Source organism: Eublepharis macularius, chromosome 12, assembly GCF_028583425.1.
Source record: "Eublepharis macularius isolate TG4126 chromosome 12, MPM_Emac_v1.0, whole genome shotgun sequence".
NCBI lineage: Eukaryota > Metazoa > Chordata > Lepidosauria > Squamata > Eublepharidae > Eublepharis > Eublepharis macularius.
In genome coordinates, this window is record NC_072801.1 from 34,757,134 (window position 1) to 34,777,564 (window position 20,431).

Below are 20,431 nucleotides of genomic sequence, written 5' to 3' on the forward strand. Positions count from 1 at the left end.
TTCTTGCTGCAGGACCAAAGCTCTAGTCCTTGAGTTGCTTGCTGCCGTTTGCTTAGTCCGAGGGGGACACGACATCATCTTGGCTGCCTTCGACAACTTCAAAGAGGTTTGTGTGCTACACCCCCTTTGTGTTGTGCTGGCTGTGACTAGAGCAACCAGCTGCTGTGAGAAATAAACATATTATATAATGAAAGGCTCCTGAGAGCTCAAAGGAAGAGGCTGCCTGCTGTGGCTCTGTATGCTTAACTGCACCTTCCAGTCAAGCTTCACTGCAAGCAGATAACTGGATAACTCCCAATGCAGAGACATTGCAGAAACACAGTGAGGCAACCTTCTCCAGGGACTAGTTCTTCCTTTTACACACTCAGTAAACATTTATGAGTGTAAAATAAAGGTGTCCCTGCAAATTTAATTCCACAAATAAAAAAGGAAACGTGTCTTGGGTCAGAAATCTGGGAATTGCCAACCTAGAGGTTGCAATGCAAAGGAATGAAAACGAATGCCTCCCATTCTGCTGCTGCTGTTGCATTTTCTATATTTTTGCATGGCCTTGAGGGTTAGGAATTTGCTTTACTATCCAAGTTTTAAAGCTGGAATTTTCAAGACTTTCATATTTCTGCTTCATTCTGGGGTACAATTGGATACAAAAACAACTGGTTCTTAGAAACTGGAGCGGAAGAGAGTTCACATACGTGAATACGCTCTTTCTTTGTAGTGTGTGTGTGAGCAATACGAAGGGAAAGCTCCTGCTTCTTTGTAACTCCTTAGGGGGGGAGTCCCTTGGGAGTCTGTAAAAGCTTCTGGGAATGAGATGAGCTGGGTAAATCAGCAGGAAAAGAAGGGAAACCAGTTCCTGCGGCCTTCCTGCTGTCACCTGTAAACCAACACAGAGAGATCTGACAAAGAGCCTTGCTTGGATTACAAGGGGATACAATTTGCCCACGGAGCAGGCGATTTTGCCTCACAGCCTTTGAGAGGGAGGAAATGGGATCCAGGCACAAACGTGATCTCTTTTGCAACACGGTGAGCAAATTGGGGCCGAGGAGGAGGGGCGAGCCCCTTAGTGTGAGTTCTTTTTCATGAGAAGAAGTCTACTCATGCCTTTGCTCCCCTTCCTCGGCTTGTCCTCATGCCTCATCATCTAAAACTCCTCCTTTTGCAAATTGCTTTGCAGATGTTGTATTTGTTCTTATCTGCTGCACTTTGTGAGGTTGCTCTCTCTTATTCCCATTTTACATGTAGGGAACTGAGGCCACAACCTAGCCAAGTCTGTAATCGCACCTGCACCAACGGCTAGGTTCTTAAAGGGCCAGCACCCCGACTCTTCCTGGTCCTGCACACTGTCTTTTCTTGCAGAGTGCACGGGTGAAATAACAGCTGGATGGCAAAGCATGGACTTTAGAAGTCAAACTGGCCATTGCAGACAAGAGTCCCAGTCTGGTGGTGGTTTGTCAGAGCTGTTTACAGAACAAGGGATTCTGGGTTCTTTTCCGCCATGTGCTCTGACTTGGCGATCCTTGTTTCCACGTGGAGCTAGGAATGCTACTCCTCTGTCTTCACAACTTTATCGTTGTTCATAAGATTTGCTTATGGCTCTGAAAGGGACCTTGCCCCCTGATTTATTCTCATTCAGCCATCTCTGATGAACTTGTGTCTGCCAATGAATGTGAATGCAAGGGGCAAGGGGAGGGAGGGGATCAACATGGGGTGTGTGTTTGTGCTGGAGCATTAGAGAGGGTCTTCTCAGTGGTCCACCTTGTACCATCTTTCTCAGCGACAACAATTTAAAAAGGTTCTTTTCCAGAGGGCTTTTGGAACACAGATTTATGATGCTTTCCTTTTGGGTTTCTAATGTTGACATTTTATTCGATCCATTGTCTGTTTGTTAAACTGCTGATCATTCTTGTTGCTCTCCTCTGCACCCTCTCGATTTCGTCCACATCCTTTTTGAAGTGAGGCCTCCAGAACTGCACACAATACTCCAGGTGTGGCCTGACCAAGGCAGTATAGATAGGGGCAATGGCCTCCTGCGATTTCGATGCTATGGCCCCTTTGATACAACCCAGGATTGAATTAGCCTTTTTTGCCACCGCATCACACTGACTGCTCATGTTCAGTTTACAGTCCACTCTTACCCCAAGATCCCTTTCACATATACTACTGCCCAGAAGTGTATCCCCCATCCAGTATTTGTGCTTCTCTTTTTTGTGGCCCAGATGTAATACTGTGCACTTGTCTTTGTTGAATTGCATCATATTCACAGCTGCCCACTTCTCCAGAGTATTCAGGTCTTGTTGAATTTTAATTCTATCTTCTTGGGTGTTTGCTACTGCTCCCAATTTGGTATCATCAGCAAATTTAATGAGCAGCCCTTCCACTCCTTCATCCAGATCATTGATAAAAATATTGAAAAGTACCAGGCCCAAAACCGAGCCCTGCGGCACCCCACTGGACACCTCCCTCCAATCTGATGAAACGCCGTTGACCACCACTCTTTGAGTGCGATCCTCCAACCAGTTCCCTATCCACCGAACTGTCCTATAGTCTACTCCACAGTCTTCCAGTTTGCCCATCAGAATGTCATGGGGGACCTTATCAAAAGCTTTACTGAAATCCAGTGGTGTATACATATAATTTATTTTATTTATTATATTTATATTCCGCTTTCCCTGCAGAGCAGGCTCAGAGTAGATTACATCACAATATAAAACAGATAGTATAATAAAACCAGATTCAATTTATAAAATCCACATTGTCCTTCCCTCACTAGAACCTCACTAAAACCCATGAGGTGGGGGGCAAACTGACAGATGTTATACAGACTGGGGGGCAGTGTCCCCTCCCTGGCAGGAGGCTGGTCGAAGAAGGGGGGTTCACCCACAATATAATAAGTTATATTGGTGTGTTTCCTGAGATTGAAAGAGTGGAGTGGAAATAAATATAAATAAAAACGAATTCTACTTTCCCAGAGAACTGCAGCATTTACACAGGCACAGCAATATGGCGGAGCTGTGTTTTGAATTCACATAGTGCAATCCTATGAAGAGTTACTCCAGTCTAAGCCCATTGACTTCAATGGGCTTAGACTGGTGTAACTCTTCATAGGATTGCATTGTTTATCTATCTGGCTCTCAGTCTGTTTTTAAAAATGGAATATCGCTTTTGCCACTCAGAGTATACAAAGCAGTGTAAAATCAGAATTCCAGAATATAAAATAGTAGTGAGGAGGAAACATTTTTTAAAAACAGCAGTCATTTGTAAATATACTGTCTGTATATCACAGCAAAACATCTATTTGGGAGGGGGAGCCAATTATGTTTAAAAAATGAAAGCCAGGAATTTAAATTTTTATTTTATGTTATTTATAGTCTAAATTTTTTGCTGAGACAGTCTTTTCCGCATGGGTTTTTTTCATCAGTTCTGGTCCCATACTGCATTGATTTCTCTCCAGGCTTCTGCACACATGGTAAAAATACCCCAGTTCGGTCTCCAAACTGCTTCCCAGACTTTTTTGTGTTCCGCGTGGAGAAAGGCTGCATCTGCCACAGAATCGCTCTTTTCCTGGCTTTTCTGTAGCTTTTCTCCCTGTGTACATCCTCCGATGTCCCCCTCCCCAGCAAAGTCAAACTGCAGCTTTTTTGAAGTACAGAATGTTTTCTTTGTTGTGAGGTTTGGCCCTGGCCCTGCCTTTCACCCTCCCCCTTATTCCCTTGCATCTTGATTGGTTGAGCAGTAAACAATCAAATTCTTTTCCTGAATGCTTAAAAAAAATTAAATTGCAAAGTTGCACGGTTAGTGCCTTAAAAAAACCCTTGCAACTGTGGGTGGGTGGTGGGTGGGATGTAGCAATACAGTTAACACAAAAACTGTGCAGACAGTACTGAATCCCACCTGATATTTTAATGTTTTCACCTATGCTTCCTGTACTTTTTAGTTCGTTCTTTTTGGAGGGGGTTAATATATTTTTTTTAAACAGCAGTATTGCAACATCGGTGCGATTGAAAAAAGACCCAAAAAAACCCTCTTGTAAGTTTTCTCAGTCCATCTGCTAAGTACTGGTCATTTTCACCTGCAGCAGAAACCGGACATTTTTCTAGTGCTGAAATAAAAAATAAACACCACCTCAGTTCAGCTCCCTCAAAGTGTAGAATTAAAGAGTCAAAGCAATATGAGAGCAGAACCGATAAATAAAACGGATCCAGTCTTCATCGGTTGAATATGCAGAAAGCCCAGTGTAAAGTTCACCATGTGGAAGAGGCCTGAGACTAAAGGCGGATTACACAGTGTCAGTCAATATGATCAGTGGCTGGGATATTCAATAAACAATAGTATAGAGTATAGATTGCAGAAATATGATACAGAACTGAAGCCAAGTGAAACAATACAGAAGCAATTTAATATAACATATTAAACAATGCAGAAACTACCCAGTAGGAGCATACTTGCAGCCAAAGATAGTGCACAGTAGTGTAGTCAACAGTCCCTATCCCTTTACCAGAGCATCTCTCTGAACTGTTTCCTTACAGCACAGCCATATTCCCTGTGTAAAATAGCCCTCCTGAATAATTCAGTTTTGCATAGATTGCAGAAAGCCAGATGAGTGAGAATTTTTCTGACATCATTAGACAGGCCATTCCATAAGGTGAGAATGCTGTTGAGTCTGCCCATGTGCAGGGTGGCACTTGGCGAAGGCCCTGTTCAGATGAGCAAAGCTGCCATAGTGGAGCATAAGGAGGAGAGGTGATCCCATAGATACGAGTGACCAAGACCATGAAGGGCTTTGTATGTATGTGGTAACCAAAAATTGAATTGAGCTCAGTTGATAGGTAGCCAGTGGAGTGACTGCAGAACAGGAGTAATATGTATGCTGTGCCTAGCTCTTAATAATAATTGAGCTGCAGTGTTCTGCACCAACTGGAGTCTCCAGGTTGACTTTGAGGAGAGACCTATGTAGGGTACGTTACTGTAGTCTAGCCTCAATGTTTCATGGATCCAGGTGGCCAGATTGGCCATGTCAAGGTAGGGGGCCATATTCTTGGCTAGACTGAGTTGGAAGAAGGTCTTTTTTTTACAGCTTTATTAACTTGCTTCTCTAGCAGCAATGCTGGATCCAGTATAATCCTTAGGCTCTTAACTAAGTCTGCAAGGGTCAACTGAATCGCATCAAAGTGGGGAGTACAGTGTCCTTCAAGATCTTCACCTTCCCAACCAGCAACATTTCCATCTTGTCTGGGTTCAGTCTCAGTTTGTTTACTTTCAGCCATTTGACCACACCAGTCGAGCAATGACTCAAGAGTGCACCACTAGGTAATTTGGATAGAGAGATATAGAGGTGGGTGTCATCTGTGTATTATTGACATGCAGTTCCATAGCTACAAATGATTTCTCCTGAAGGCTTCCTAAAGAGGTTTAATAACATGGGGGATAAGATTGCGGCCTGTGGATCCCCTCAAAATAATTCCCACACTGAAGACAACTGGTCTCCAACAACCTTTGAGTCCATTCCATGAAAAAACAGTTTTAACCAGTCGAAGGCACATCTCCTGATACCTTCTTCTGCCTCTAGATGCCTCAACAGGATGGCATAATCTACTGTATCAAATGCTACAGATGGATCCAGGAGGAGCAACAAAGAAGCATGGCCTTCATAGGTCATCAACTAAAGCCACCAGAGCCATCCCTGTTCCAAAATCCAGCCTGAAACCAGACTGAAAAGAGTTATTGAAGAAGGCCTGGAGTTTGTCTGTTACTGCTCTCTCAATCACTTTACCTAAAAAGGGCAGATTAGGGTCTGGGCAATAATTGGCCACATCATTTTTGTCTAGGAATGACTTTTTAAACAGCAGGAGGATAACCACTTCTTTGAGTGGCTGGGGGGAGGCACGTTGAATTAGTGACTGATTTATGATAGCCATCAAGGGCTCATTTTAAGAAGTGTTTACATTATTTCAGCAGTCAAGATGGACAAGGATCCAGTGCACCCAATGTCCCTCCCAATGTCCCTCCCCAATGTCACCTGTCTCACATTTTTGTTCCATCTTTCCTCTAAGGAACTCAGGATTTATGTGGTTCTCCCTTCTTCCAGTTTATCCTTACAGTAACCCGGTGAAGTAAATGAAGCTGTGAAAGAATGACTGGCCCAAGATCAGCCAGCAAGCTTTATAGTAGCATTGGGATTTGAACTCAGGTTTCCCCAATCTTAGTACAGCTCTTCAATTGCTAGATTGCAGCAGCTTTCTGTTTAATCACTTCATAGTAATTTCTCACCTGAGGCACAGTGAGAATTACGCCATGTAAAACAATGCAGTCAAATAGTATGAGACATTTAATAAGCAATGCAATGGGGCCAGGATTACAAATGAGAAACAGTGCAAAAACATATCTTGCAGCAAGGCTCTCCTTTGGAGTTTTTCCTCCCCAGGTTTTCAGGAAGTCTCTTGTCCCAATCCAAGTATGGTCACACTTTAAAATGATGTGCGCATGTGACAAGTTGTGCTAAGATATGAAGGAGGATGCATGTCCAAACGAGCATCCTGTGCCAAGCCATGCAGTGCAGCTAGATTTCCAGATCCAGGAACACTGGCTTCTACAGAGGAATCTCCTAGCCGAGTTGGTTTGTGTGTTCCCTGTTGTCCCTCCCCCAGCCACTTCAGACACACCAATATTTTTTTGGTTCACTGCCATGGTGCTTATTTGCCTATTTACTTATTTAATTAAAATTCAGTGCCACTTTTTTGATCCACAGTTGGTGCATCACAAGTGGCTTATGGGGATTGGGGTTGACAGCCTAACAATAAAACCAGAATGATGCCTCTGAATCATCAAATATAAAATTATTATGATTCATTTATAGCCTGCATTCCTCATTGAGAATCAAGGCAGATTACGAAATAAAAAATGCAATTCAATCAGACAGCAAAGACCTTCAGTAAATAATACTGTAGGTCTAGATTTATGAAACTGGAAAAACAGTGTTAGCAAAAACTGGTCTAAGGCACACTATAATGAAGAAAAGGGGTTACAAAGGTAGAGGACATTGCAGTATAAAGAGAGTTGATCACAGTGCAATAGACTATGGCTGAATCCACACTTACCGGTACAGCGCTAAGCAGGTGGAGTGAGAGCGTCTTTCTGGTGCGTTTTATGACATCATCGTGCCATGATGCCGCTCTTATGGCACAATGACGTCATAAAACACGCCAGAAAGACGCTCTCAGTCCGCCTGCTTAGTGCTGTGCCGGTTAAGTGTGGATTCAGCCTATGTTACTATCCCTTATAGAGGCAACAAGCATAAAATGTAGCAAAAACTTCCTTACAGCAGAGATCATCTGCATTTATGCAAACTCTTTAGAGAATTTACTTCTTTTTGGCCAGTTTGTCTGCCACTTGCTAGAAACTTGCATGCAGTTGGACTGTCAGGGTGCCAAATAGCAACCTCATGCTGGCAGCAAACTCCTGTAAGGGTGTAACCTTATCTTGGGTGAAACGTTCATCTCCATCCAGGACTCAGAGTGAATCACAGGTGGGAACCAGAGGCAGCCGTCTCCTGGGGGAAGCCTCTCCTTTCTCATCCTCTCCTCCCAACCCAACTGTCCTTTTCCAGATCGAGTGTCACAGGCTGAACCTCTGGCTGGCACTGGGGGTTGTAATCTGATGAGTAACGGGTGAGGTCTCAAACTAAGAGGGACTTCTGTATGCAGTGCTATCTAATCACACACACTGGCATGCTTGTAGTTCTTGCACATTCTTCCATGTTTTTACTAAAACAAAAACAAAAATAATCTCATCATGCAAGGCAAGTAACAGCTTTACTGATGAGAACTGAGCTTCAATACATCTAACTGCATTTGTTCACAACTGTCCCATCTTTTCTTGGCTTCTCCCCCTCTCTCTTCCCCCACTTTCAAATTTTAGGATGCCTCTCTGTCTTTTTTTGTTTTGCCGAGCTTCCCTTTCAAAACAAAGCTACAGAGTGTTTGAAGAGTCTACAGAAATGATAACCAAGTCATACTTGACAAAATATATGTCATGGTTATGGGACTTCAACCTGGGAATCCCCATTCAGCTGTAAAGCTCATTGGTTGACCTTGGGTCTACTTGGACATAACCTACTTCACACAGTAGTTATGAAGATAATTCAACTCCTCTTTGGAAGGAGGATAAGATAAAAGCATGATAAATCTTGCATGAACTCAAATTATTCTATTATGAGGTACAATACACATGATGCATGCTGTTTTTCCTGTTAATGTAGGATAGAAAGCAGAACAGACCCATCTGCAAATTGAAATTGTGCTGTTACCACTTTAAGGTTTCCTTTTGCCCAACAGCCAAGGGATTGTGGGGAAGGGGAATGCTTAAGTTGTTAGCCTCCTTCTTTATAAAACTGTAGTTCCATGAGGAAGCCATAGCGCTTTTCAAAGACAGCGTTAGGACTAGGAAGAAGGGAAGCAAGACTGATCAGCTTGTCAGGCAGGGGAACTGGTGCAGGTAGCTGGGCAAACCATCTGGGAAACCTATGAGAAGAGCAGCTGAGAAGTTTAGAAGCGAGTTGGGAGGTAGACCGAGCAGCTTGTTTTAGCCATACCTTCCTTGGAGTCCAAGCCTTTATAGGTGAGATCGCACTGGCCGCACATGTCAGCTGATCCCTGCTGAAAGTGGCAGTACCTCCCTCTGGCCACCTGCAGTGCTCTTGTATAGGCCTAGAAGAGAGCAAGCTGGCAGCTCCCTCTGCTGGTGAATGGTCATGATGGTGCGGGGAGTAAAAATCTGGACTCTGGCATTGCCAGATTGAGAACTCTGGCGTTGTACAGGTGGCTTAAAGTTTGTGGTGTCAGCCTAAGTCCTCGGTGCCTAAGGAAACTGATGGCTTCTCTTTCTCCCCTTACAGGTCTGCGGTGAAAGGAACCACTTTGAGAAGCTGATGGAATATTTCCGAAATGAAGATAGCAACATAGATTTCATGGTAACATGAAGGGTGGGGATTGGGGAAGGAGGGCATAGATTGGCTTCTTTCTTACACTGTCACTGCACACCTGCTAATGCACATCTGTACATGCATGTGAGCACAGATGGACACAAAGGCTGTGCTCTCCACTGTAACCAAATGTGCCCTTAATTTTTCCTCTGCCTTCGCCAGTTGTCTGACCAAATGGTATCCCTATGCCAAAGTTTCTTCCCATTGAATTTCTGCCTATCATGCAGCTAAAGCCATAGGTATTGAAAGAGTTCTGAGGATGGATTCAGACCGCCAGGATTCTTTCTGCTATGAAGCAGGCCTCAGCCTTATAGTTTCCAGTTGGTTGACATCCTCAAACAACTGACTGTCGGAAGAATTGTAGATTTTGGGAGCTAGAACTTTTGCAGTTGATCCTTTCCCATTTGCCCTTCTCTGTGGGCCAATTTAGTTGTGAGTCAATGTGGAGCTGTTGCTCCTATTTCCTCCTCTGTCATGTAGGAGGAATCTAGATCCTGATGTCCCTGGATTCAGCATTTCCCCATTGTTGGCAGGGACAGGCACATGGGTGAATGGGGACATCTGTGCACAGGTGACTTCCATGAGATGCTGCAGAGGAGAGGGAACAAGAAACCCAGATGCTTTTATGGCAGCATGCACATATTGTGCAGTTCATCTAGGTTAGTCCTGTGAACAGCACGATGCCAACCGAATTTTAAGCTAAGGCACAAGCTGGAAATGCCAAACATACGTGAGCATAGACAAACAAGAACAAAATAGAGATTTAAAAATTGGGGAGATGGGGTTTGACTCTATAGCAGAGCATCTTTTTGTATGTGGTAAGTCCCAGTTCAGCCCGAGGGTGGGAGAGGTCAGCAAGGAGCAGTCTTGTCTTAACTTTTGGCTTCTGCCTCCTTTAGTAAGAGTTGGTTTTTAACTAAACACTGTTGTAACTAAACACTGTTAAACCTGTCAGTTTTGTCATCTACATATTTATATGTAATATATATATGTAACAAACTCAGGCAAAGGAACCAGTGAAGACCAGACAATTAACTTCATGGCATGAAACCTCTTTAAAGTACATCTCTGCCGGGATAGCCCTAAGCATCAAAGGCCAGGCCAAAACTGAAACAAGAGGTAGCGAAATCCCCTCATCCTCTTCTCTCTCTCCAGGTGGCTTGCATGCAGTTCATCAATATTGTGGTTCATTCTGTGGAGAACATGAACTTCCGTGTCTTCTTGCAGTACGAGTTCACGCAATTGGGGCTGGATGACTACCTAGAGGTGAGAAGGATGTTCCTGAAGCATGTGTGTGTGGGAGGTGAATGGCTCTGTACTCAGCTGAATGATTTTCATTTCTGTAACACCTTTCATGCTCAAAGTATTTCGTGTTTCTGAGATGCTCTTCACATCCATTGGGTGTATACGTATGAGCAAGACTCGGTATATCTATAGTTGTCTTATAAACAGGCATGGGGAGTTCTGTAACGTGGCCAACTGGCTTTCTGATAATACCATGAACATATAATTTCATCATTTATTTATTTATTTATTTATTTCCTAGTTTCCCTTCCAGTTGGGAATTCAAACATCTTTCCCCCCTCTTCCATTTTCTACCAGCAACAGCCCTATGAGGTAGGCCAGGCTGTGTGCAATTGGCTCAAGGCCACACAGCAAACTCCCATGGCAGAAATAGGGATTGAGACCTGGATCTCCCCAGATCCTAATCCAACACTCTTATCTACTACGCCACGTCAGCTGTTTGATATGGAATTTCATGAGAATTCTAAGCCATCTTCAGTATTGTAGGGTAGAAATTTCCAAAGACAATAATAATAGTGAGAAGAGCTGGGATATGGTCCCAGGATATGGTTGGAGGGCACTCGGTTCCATCCCTTTGCTGAAGCTAAGCAGGTTTGAAGCTAAGCAGCTAAGAGGCTTCCTGGGAGTTCTGTGGACACCATCCTGAGATCACGATGGGGGGGGGGGAAAGCAGGATAGAAGTGTAATGCGTGAAGAAGAAATAAGTGGTAAGTCCTGAAATAGTTTAGTCCCTGACTTGATCCAGACAGTTCCATGCAGCATACAGTTTTATGTATCAGTGACAGAACATCTGCTTTCTGTGTAGAAGGTGCCAGGCTAAATCCCTGACATCTCCCATTTTTAAAAAAAAAAAAGAAATAGTAGACAATGGGTGATGTGAAAGACTTCTTCTTGATACCCAGGGGAGCTTCCGCCAGTCAGAGTAGACAAGACTGACTTTGATAGACTGAGGATCTGACTCAGTAGCAGGCAGCATCTGGTACACAGGCTTTGTGAGATGCTTTCCTCCTGGTGCCTCTGCAGAAACGGGGGTGTGCCCCCCACACACTGCCACTGGTCATGAGGTAGCAAAGAATTCAAAAGCATGTGTGATATCTCACTTGTGTGATGGGCAGACTTTAAGATCTGCACACTTCAAATGCAACTGAGATTCCTGCTCGGCCAAGAATTGTTTGCTCCCTTACCTCAGGAGCTGCTGTATCGTAGTAGTCGTTGGGTTGTGAATCAGCACTCTGCAGGTTCGAATCCCACTACTGCCATGAGCTCAGCAGGTGGCCTTGGGTAAGCCACTCCTGTCAACACCAGCTGTATTGTGGGGATAAAAATAACACTGACTATGTTCACCGCTCTGAGTGGGGCACTAATCTGTCTAGAAGAGTGGTATATAAGCACAGTTGTTGTTTATGATGCTCACCTGGTGACCTTGGGCCTGTATCTCAGCAAAACTTCCAGTGGAAGGTGGCTGTGAGGACAAAATCCTCTCACATGTTGCTTCCAACTCTGTTGAGGAAAACCCAGGGGTTCAAACGTGATAGGTAAATGATCGCAAATGTCTCTTAGTTATTTGTGCCTCTGTTTCATTGCTGAGAATTAATTTGATCAACCAGTTTGCTAGATGTGTTCCCCCACCTCCCCAGAAGCACATCCCAGTAGCCAAACAGACTGCTGGGTAGCCACAGATCTCAGTATGTGCATCTTAATGTTCCCGGCTTCCAAAACCAAAAGAAGGCCTCTGCAGCCCTGCATTATTGATGAGCCCCCCCCCCCCACTTTTGACTCTGCAGAAGCTGCGCTATTCAGAGAGCGACAAACTTCAGGTGCAGATCCAAGCTTACCTGGACAACATCTTTGACGTGAGTGCTCTGTTGGAAGACACAGAAACCAAGAATGCTGTCCTTGAGCACGTGGAGGATTTACAAGAGGAAGTGGGACAGGTGAGGGATCTGGCTGAGCCATCTGCCTTGGGAGTCTCAAATGAAGGGCAAGCCGGGGCAGAGGGGGCTTGATCAGTGGAGAAGGCTTTCTTACCAAGGTCCCGAGAAGGAGAAAGACACCAGCTCTCCCCGTCCCTTCCTTGCAGCATGCATTCACAAAGCCCACCCTGGCCAAGAATTGTTTGGGCAGCTGAGCCTTCCTCCCCTCTTGCCCCCTTGTCTCCTTTTGTTATTCCTTTGTCTTTTTAACACCCCAGCCCTTCTTGTGGCTCATTCTCAGCACTGTGCTTCTCTTCACAGCTCACAGAGAAACTCCAGGATGCAGAGAATGAGTCCATGGCCAAGATTGCTGAGCTGGAGAAGCTGCTGTGTGAGGCACGCCATGAGCTGGAGACCCTGAGGGTACGGACGATGGAGGACGAGCAGGTGCGACCTGATAGGGTGCCGGATTGTGGGCGGGATGGATCCCAAAAGACAGTGAGAAGTGCCCAGCTGGATCAGATTCTGGTAGGGTCTGTCTGGTACAGCATCCCATTTCCAACAGCGGCTAACCAAATGCTTCTCAGAAGCCCCCCCCCCAAGAGTTTCAATACTTAGGGATTTATTTTTTGTTTTATTTGAAATAGTTTTAGCCTACATTTCCTGCTGTTTAGCCTTCGGGGTGGATTAAAACATTAAAAGGAAACCACAACATGCAATTAAAATCTCATGAAATAAGCAAAAAAATTATGTGGCAGTAAAAACAAATTAGCAATCAAATTCACAGATGTGCAGCTAAGTTTTATCCTAGTGCCTGAGAGATAACAATGTTGGCGCCCCATAGAGATGTCCAGAGAAGGCATTCCATCAGCAGGGAGTTACCACAGATGTGAAATGTTCTTGCCAGTGACAGATAGATCTGACAGTGGCAGGGCATTTTAAACAAAAATGTGCTACGAGACACAAAATACGCTATTCCAAAAGGACATTTGTGCGGTTTTTGTGAATGCTGTTGAATTCCCAGTTCTGAGAATTTTCTCCCACTCTGTGTAGATTCTTATACGTCCTGGAATGTGGTTTGAGAAACAAATGATATGTGCAGACCCACGAGGAAGTGCATGCAAAAATAACAATTATGTACCACCGTGCCACTGTACAGTTAAAAAGTGTCCTTGAAAACAGCTCTGCTTACTTAGTGCAGTCCCCTGGGAAGTTCTTTTCATGGCCAAGCTCCAGATGAATGCTGCAGGTTCTGTGCTGAAACAATTACCAGAGGCACAGAGGACCAGTCTGAGTTGGGATGGTGGAAAGAGGGGGCTAAAGTCTTTCCCCTTACACACTTTTCCTGTCTTGAAACAGAAACTGCTCTTTACTCTGTTGGGGAAACTATGTGAAGCTGTCCGTACATGTCCATTTCCCTAAACAGGACATGTAGCAGCTCCCTGAGGCTATTTCGTATTGGGAAAATGGGGAGAGGGTTATATCCTCTTTTTCTGAGGATCATGGTTCTGATCCAAATCAGGCCTCTGAACATCTTAGAATCTAAGTTTCAATGGGAAACTTCCAGTGAATGTCTGCTTGACGGGATCTGAAGCAGGCCTAGAAAGAGTTTAATATTTAGCTAGGCACACCATAACATCAAAGAACACTACATTGAATCTGGAGAATCTGAGTCTATTTTTAAATGTTGAAAAATAGGATTTCTGATCTGAATAACACCAATTTCAGAGTCTACTGAAATTGACTTAGGTGCCCCACCCCAGATATCATGTTTTTTTTCCTTAACTTTCTCTTACAGCACAAGAAGGAGCAGGTTGGCAAACCAAACAGTTCTCGGAGTCCCTCGTTGCTGCAAGTGCAGCTGCCTGCAGCAGTAAAAGAGTCCCCGCTGCACCCAGCCTTAGAACACAGGCTGGAGGAGCTTGAGGACAAAGGGCTGATCCGGATCCTGCGTGGACCAGATGGAGACGTCGTTGTTGACATTGAGGTCATCCCCGTCACTGTGGAGACCACAACAGTCCCGTCAGTTACAATTGACGTGCCCTCATCAACCAGCACAGGTATTGTCCCATGGGCTTCTTTAGCCATCTTCCATGTGGAGGCAACATGGCTTAGCTCTTGCTTCTTGTCGCTTGCACTTCAAGCAACAAGAGGGGGAATCACATTTTTGAATGCTTCCCTTCTACATAAAAATAACTTGGTATACACTGATAAGTATCAGAAGAAGACTGGAGTTTAATAATGTACAGGGAGTATTTTTGTATAGAGAGCATTCAAATATGTAGCCTTTTTCCTGCACAGTGAAATGGTACAGCCAAGCAAGAGTTGTGAACACTCTCAGTCTAGGCGCATGAATAAAGATCAGTGAATTTGCATAGCTTGCTTGTCCTTTCCTGGGGTGAGGGGAATAGGGGGCTCTGGCAAGTGGAGACTGCCACTTCCACTGGATAGGTTGGGGAGGCAGCTGTCATCTCTTTCTCCTTCCTTTCCAGATTTTCCTTCCCCATCCATATCCCCAGTTCCAGCTGCAACTCCAGAAATCCCCCCACCCCCACCCCTGCCTTTCGCCAAAGACACCAGTGTCACGGTTCTCCCCTCTGCTCCAGAAGTTGGTCCGGCTCCTCCCCCACCAGCACCACCCCTTTCTGGGGCCAGTGAGCCGCCACCTGCTCCACCACTTCCTGTGGCAGGAACTGCGCCCCCTCCACCCCCACCCCTCCTTCCAGCAGATGGCCCGGTTCCTCCACCTCCTCCACCTCCACCTATGGCTGAAGGGGTGAACCCACCTGGCACTGCCGTTAGTTCTGGTGAGTTGAATTTATGATGAGCCGTTCTTAAAAGGGAATGAAAGTCACTGCTGTGTAAATTTGTGTTTATTGCATGCATTGCTTTACATCATATCATTTTGATGATTTTTTCCCCATTTCCCCAGTTCAAGGATTGAGTTTGGGGGCACAGGTTGGGCGCGGGGGGGCAACAAACAAAAGGAAGATGATTGCTGTGGGCAGGCATAAAGTGAGAGCTGGGGTCAAGAAGAGCCTCTTTGGAAGAGGTAGTGTAGCCCCATCCTGTGACCTCGACATTCACTGTTCATCCTCCAGCTGGTTTGGATATCCCCCCAATCAATTCATAAACTGTTATCCAAGTTCTTAGCAACCATTATGAAAAGTTACCTGAGAAGAAACTGAAAGATGAAGTTTCCAGTTCAGCTAGTACCATCTTCCTTCCAGTCCTTGGATTTACAAATCAAATTCTTGGGAACTTTTGCCTGTATCCAGGGCTGGTTCTTTGGGTACACAACTGCGGCGGGGGTGGGGGGGAGCACTGAGGAGGGTGCTGACACGCTGCAGAGCCTCTGCTCTTTCCCAGCCATGAGGAGATGGGCGTCCTCTCCTGGGGCTTGTGCTGCCAAACCAGGGCCAGGAGGTGATGGAGGGGTACCTTGGTTGGGGTAACAAAATACTTTGAATTGGCCTTGCCTGCACAGGATATGTATCTGGACGAGGGAAAGTTAGCTAACTGCACCTGCATTCCATCCTTCCTCATAGTGGCATACATCTCGGGGGGCCAGATTATCCTATTTTACTCTCACAGCAACCCTGTGGGTTAGGTCAGGTTGAGAGATAGTGACCTGCCCCTTACCACCCAATTAGCTTTGTGGCTGAATGGAATCCTGATCTCTCTGGTCCAGATCCTGCAAATATGTTTCAATTATGCCACACTGGCTGAGCCGTTCGACTGGCTCCAAGCCTTTGAGAGACTTTAAGGGCTGGCATTGAAGACATGGCATTGAAGACATGACTTTAAGGGCTGGCATTGCTCTTTGCCTCTGCTAGGCGACCACCAGTTGTTTCATTCAGTTATCTCCCAATTGATCTCTGCCTTGGATCTCTCATTCCCTGTGTACTGAATTCCATCGAAGGGCGCTCATCAAAGAGAAGGCTGGAAACACACCCAAAAATCACTCATTCATTTTGGTATAAATGAAGTCTTACAATCTTCCTTCTTTTCCCTTGAAGCTGTCAAAATAAAAAAGCCAATACAGACCAAATTCCGCATGCCCACCTTCAACTGGGTGGCTCTGAAGCCGAACCAGATCAACGGGACTGTCTTCAATGAACTCAACGATGAGAAGGTCCTTCAGGTAGGGACGATGCTGGTCCCAGCTGAGTTTTGTCTTCCACCTTTCCCAGCATCTTTTCCTGCTCATCTGACACATGCTGCGTTGTAATTTCCTCAATGCAGGAGCTTGACATGAATGACTTCGAGGAGCAGTTCAAAACCAAGGCTCAAGGCCCCAGTCGGGAAATCAGCAGCTTGAAGGCCAAGATAACCCAGAAGGCCCCCAGCAGAGTGACACTGATTGAGAGCAACCGGGCCAAGAACTTGGCCATCACACTGCGCAAGGGAGGGCTCACCATCGATGGTATCTGCAAGGCCATCCAGACGTGAGTAGCGTAGTTTCTCCTTCAGTTCAGTTTCCAAGCAGTGTGAGTAGAAGACGTCAGCTGACCATTGAAGAAAAAAGAATGATGTTCTTGGCTGAGAGGCTGGAAACCCACATGGGATCCGTACAAAGCCTCCTGAGTGTGTCCCACCACTTGGGTTGATATAACCTGCAAGGGTTTGTGTAGGTTCCCAGGGAATCAGGTGGCCAGGCTTGGAACCCCACCATGGCCTGCCAAGAAAGATGGGGCAATTCAGTGCCCTCCATGCCTTCCTGGTGGTTAGGATGTTGAGAAGCAAATTAAACTATATTTATTCGTAATCCACTTTCCTTACTGAGATACGATCAACAGCTAGAACATTCAGTGAACAGTACAAAAGGGTATGGATTGCGGGAATTGGAAAAGAAGCATAAAACCAAGCAAGCATAAATCTGAGATGAAGAATTGCTGAAATAAAGCATAAGTAATTAAACACAACATATTTTAATGACTCGGAAAGTATCCAGTAGGAACATATCTACATCACAGACAGTACCCAGCAGTATAGTCTTCTGTCCCTGTCCCGTTGCCAAAGGATCTCTCTGAGCCTTTTTTACAGATCAGCTCTATTACCAAAGTAAAGAAACCCTCCTTTTATTTTTTAAATTTCATTTGAAAATAAGAGTAAAAAAGAAAAAGATTAAAATAAGCCTTGTAGACAATAGAAATAAAAGTATGACGGCCTCTTCTTTTTATTCCTTTTAGTCCCTTAGAAGCTCATCGATTAATAAATCTTGAGCAGCAGAAAGTTCTTTTCATCATTTTTTGGGCGCAAGGGATGGAACGACTGAGACAAATGTTGCTACTGCCGAAGTAGTCTTAGGATCATTATCTCTCAGCAAATAAAACTGTTTCTGCGGTGTGTGTGTAGGGGGGGGCGTGATTATCAGTAATAAGTGGCTTTGTATAGTAGTCTCTGATATTCTCATACAAACAGCATTCAAGAAGGACATGTAAAGATGCATCAATCTTATTGATACTGCAAGGGCAGTGTTATGACCCCTTCTTTGAATCTGCCCTTGCGGTGTTAAACCTTCTAAAACTGTAGAAAGTATAATAATCAATCTTGCAAATAAAAAAGCTCTGCAATAATGTGGAATGGTTAAATAATGCATATGGGGGTAAAGATTTTGGAGGAGTAATTCCAAAGAACAAGGGAGAACAGACACGTTGAGCTCCGAATGTCAAACTTCCACGGTCAATTTCTAAAAGACGTTTTTTAATTAAAGAGAAATAAGATTAGTCGTCACTGACTAGTGACAGTTTCTCATCCCAAGCTTCCACCCAAACTGAGTGGAAAGTATCCCCTTTCAAGGCAGCCAATAGGTTTGCCTCAGCAAAAAACAGTTTTAATCTCAATTTGAGGGCAGAGAGCCACGCTGTTGCTTCCGAAGATGTTTGGCCAAATTCTGCTCACAATGCAACATTTGAGACACAACAGGGTACATTCAATAATTTTCTTAGAACCTTAGCCAGGGATTGATCAATATTGTTGAATATGACTGTAATCCGAAAAGCTGAACCGAAAAGAATTGGGGGGACTGTTTTTAAATTAAAGGCCTGCACAACTCCAGAAATGTACTTTCCCCCCTTATTATAGAAGAACTTGTTTATAGCGTTTGCACAGGGTTTTGCTTTGTTAAATGCCATTCTAAGTTGGGAATTCCAAGATAAATCTGCTGAAAACAGAATCGCCAAATAAGAGAAGGTCCTAACTTGCTCGGCATCAAACCTATTGATTGACCAATGTAATGGGGACTACTTCCTACTTTTGGTGAAGACTAAGATCTTAGACTTCTGGTAGTTAATCACCAGACTCGCCCAGATAATAGTTGGAAAAAATTTGCAAGGCCCTTCGCAGACCAACCCTGATAAGAGACAAAATGATGGCATCATCCACATAAAGCAAGACGGAGACACTAGTCTAATTTGGGTAGATGGCATCGATCATCAAAATTTAAAGCTAAATCATTTAAATATAGATTAAAAAGAAAGGCATGACAACAATAGGGGGAAGTCTACTCATTAACATCTATAAAAGGTTGCCAAATATCTAAAAATAAGTGCATCCTTAGTTGCTGTCTACGTGCCATATTTTTGAACATAGATAAAGTTGTAAAGTCTTCCATCCATTGAATTATGGGAGGTGGACATTTGTCTCTCCAATGATGTAATATAAGTCTTTTAGCTATGGTAAGGGCACGGAGGGTCCATTTTCATTGACCATCATTTAGGCTACAGGTTACAGGCAGGTAGTTCAAAAGTATATAAACATCCTAAAAATAAAAGTGTTCTAATACCAATTCCTCCCAAAAAGACTGAATAACTGGACATGTCCAAAGCATATGCTTAAGCAACACATCCTGTAAGCTACAGCATCAGCAATTAGACACTGTACTTAGTCCTTTACTAAAATGTGTTGTAGTGTCCAGTATAGCCTAAACATAATTTTTTACTGAATCTTAAGATCCACAGAAGTAACAGGTATCGCTTTTAAGGCTATCCCACTGCTTTAGCAATATTGGGGCAATCTAACTCATTATTCCATTTGTTTCTGAGACTCTGCATGTCATATTTATTAGCCAACATCAAATATTTATAAACAAATATTGTAGGTTTTATCTTTTGCGTAGATTCAGTAAGAGTTTTAAAAAGTGGGGGAGACTCTGAAACACTCAATGCTGCAGGGTCATTTTTGGATACCAACGAATGTTGGTAGATGTAAATATTGCCATTCAGAAAAAGTTGACAATCCATATCTAGGCCTCAGCTGAGAGTAGAAACATCCTCCTGAATAGTTCAGTTTGGATCATTTGCAGAACGTCAAGAAATTGAGAGCTTTCCTGACGTCTTTAGGCAAGCCGTTCCATAAAGTGGGGGCCACCCCAGAGAATGTGCTTGTATGGGCAGTTGTTGATCTTGCCCGTTTGCAGGGTGGCATCTGCAGAAGGCCCTGTTCAGATGAGTATAGCAACCATGGTGGAACATCAGGATAGAGGCTTTCCTGCAGATACGGAGGGCCATGGCCATGAAGGGCTCTGTATTTGATTGGCCGTTTCAAGGCAGGGGGCTATCTTCCAGGGATTACATGTAGGCTGGGTCAGTGCGTTTATTCCTATTTTTCTGCATGTTATTTTCTTCCTGAATATGTTGTCTGAAGAGGGCTACTGTTCAGACAGTTTTCAAAGGCTCCTTATCTCCCTTGTCTCTGGGCATACTGAGTCCATTTGGCTCATTACTCACAGGTCCCCAGTGTCTTGAGTACAGGTTGCCCCCAGATGTTATTGGCGGAAGAACTAGGATCAAATTTAGCCACGAGTGGCTGCCAATCTCAAGGCAAGCACAGTCCTGCTTCTTTCCTGGGTCTATCGCTTGACAGCTTTCTGTTGACATATAGATCAGACCATCTTCCCTTCCAGTGCAAATGGCTGTGACTTCCAGCAAGGCTTGAGCCTCTAGTGTTTCTCTTCCCAAGACTACCTTTGGGTGGGGACTGCGGTTGTCAATCCCATTTTACTGCTGGAGCTCACGAGCTCAGGATTACAAGAAGCACTTCTTCATGCGGAGTTGGTTCACCTCCCAAGCAACACAAATGCCCACTCGGGGCACTACAGTGTGAAGAAGGTGATGGCACAGGATGAGACAGTGGGCATGGCTTGCATCCCTTGGCACTGCCCCACCATCACCTGGGCCCCAATGCCAGTAGCTCTGTCCATACCACTGGGAAACCATCCTGAGTCCTAGTAGAC

General features: G+C 44.5%; 1 protein-coding gene across 1 annotated transcript in view; it reads left to right on the forward strand.

Moving 5' to 3' along the window:
- FMNL1 (formin like 1) overlaps positions 1 to 20,431 on the forward strand; it is an 86,218-nt gene that overhangs the window by 47,441 nt on the left and 18,346 nt on the right. The window contains exons 9-17 of the mRNA XM_054995337.1: positions 13 to 106; positions 8,891 to 8,965; positions 10,133 to 10,243; positions 12,067 to 12,216; positions 12,517 to 12,642; positions 13,994 to 14,255; positions 14,688 to 15,002; positions 16,215 to 16,339; positions 16,441 to 16,643. Coding sequence (XP_054851312.1) covers positions 13 to 106; positions 8,891 to 8,965; positions 10,133 to 10,243; positions 12,067 to 12,216; positions 12,517 to 12,642; positions 13,994 to 14,255; positions 14,688 to 15,002; positions 16,215 to 16,339; positions 16,441 to 16,643 — 1,461 coding nt within the window. The remainder of the gene's footprint in view (positions 1 to 12; positions 107 to 8,890; positions 8,966 to 10,132; positions 10,244 to 12,066; positions 12,217 to 12,516; positions 12,643 to 13,993; positions 14,256 to 14,687; positions 15,003 to 16,214; positions 16,340 to 16,440; positions 16,644 to 20,431) is intronic.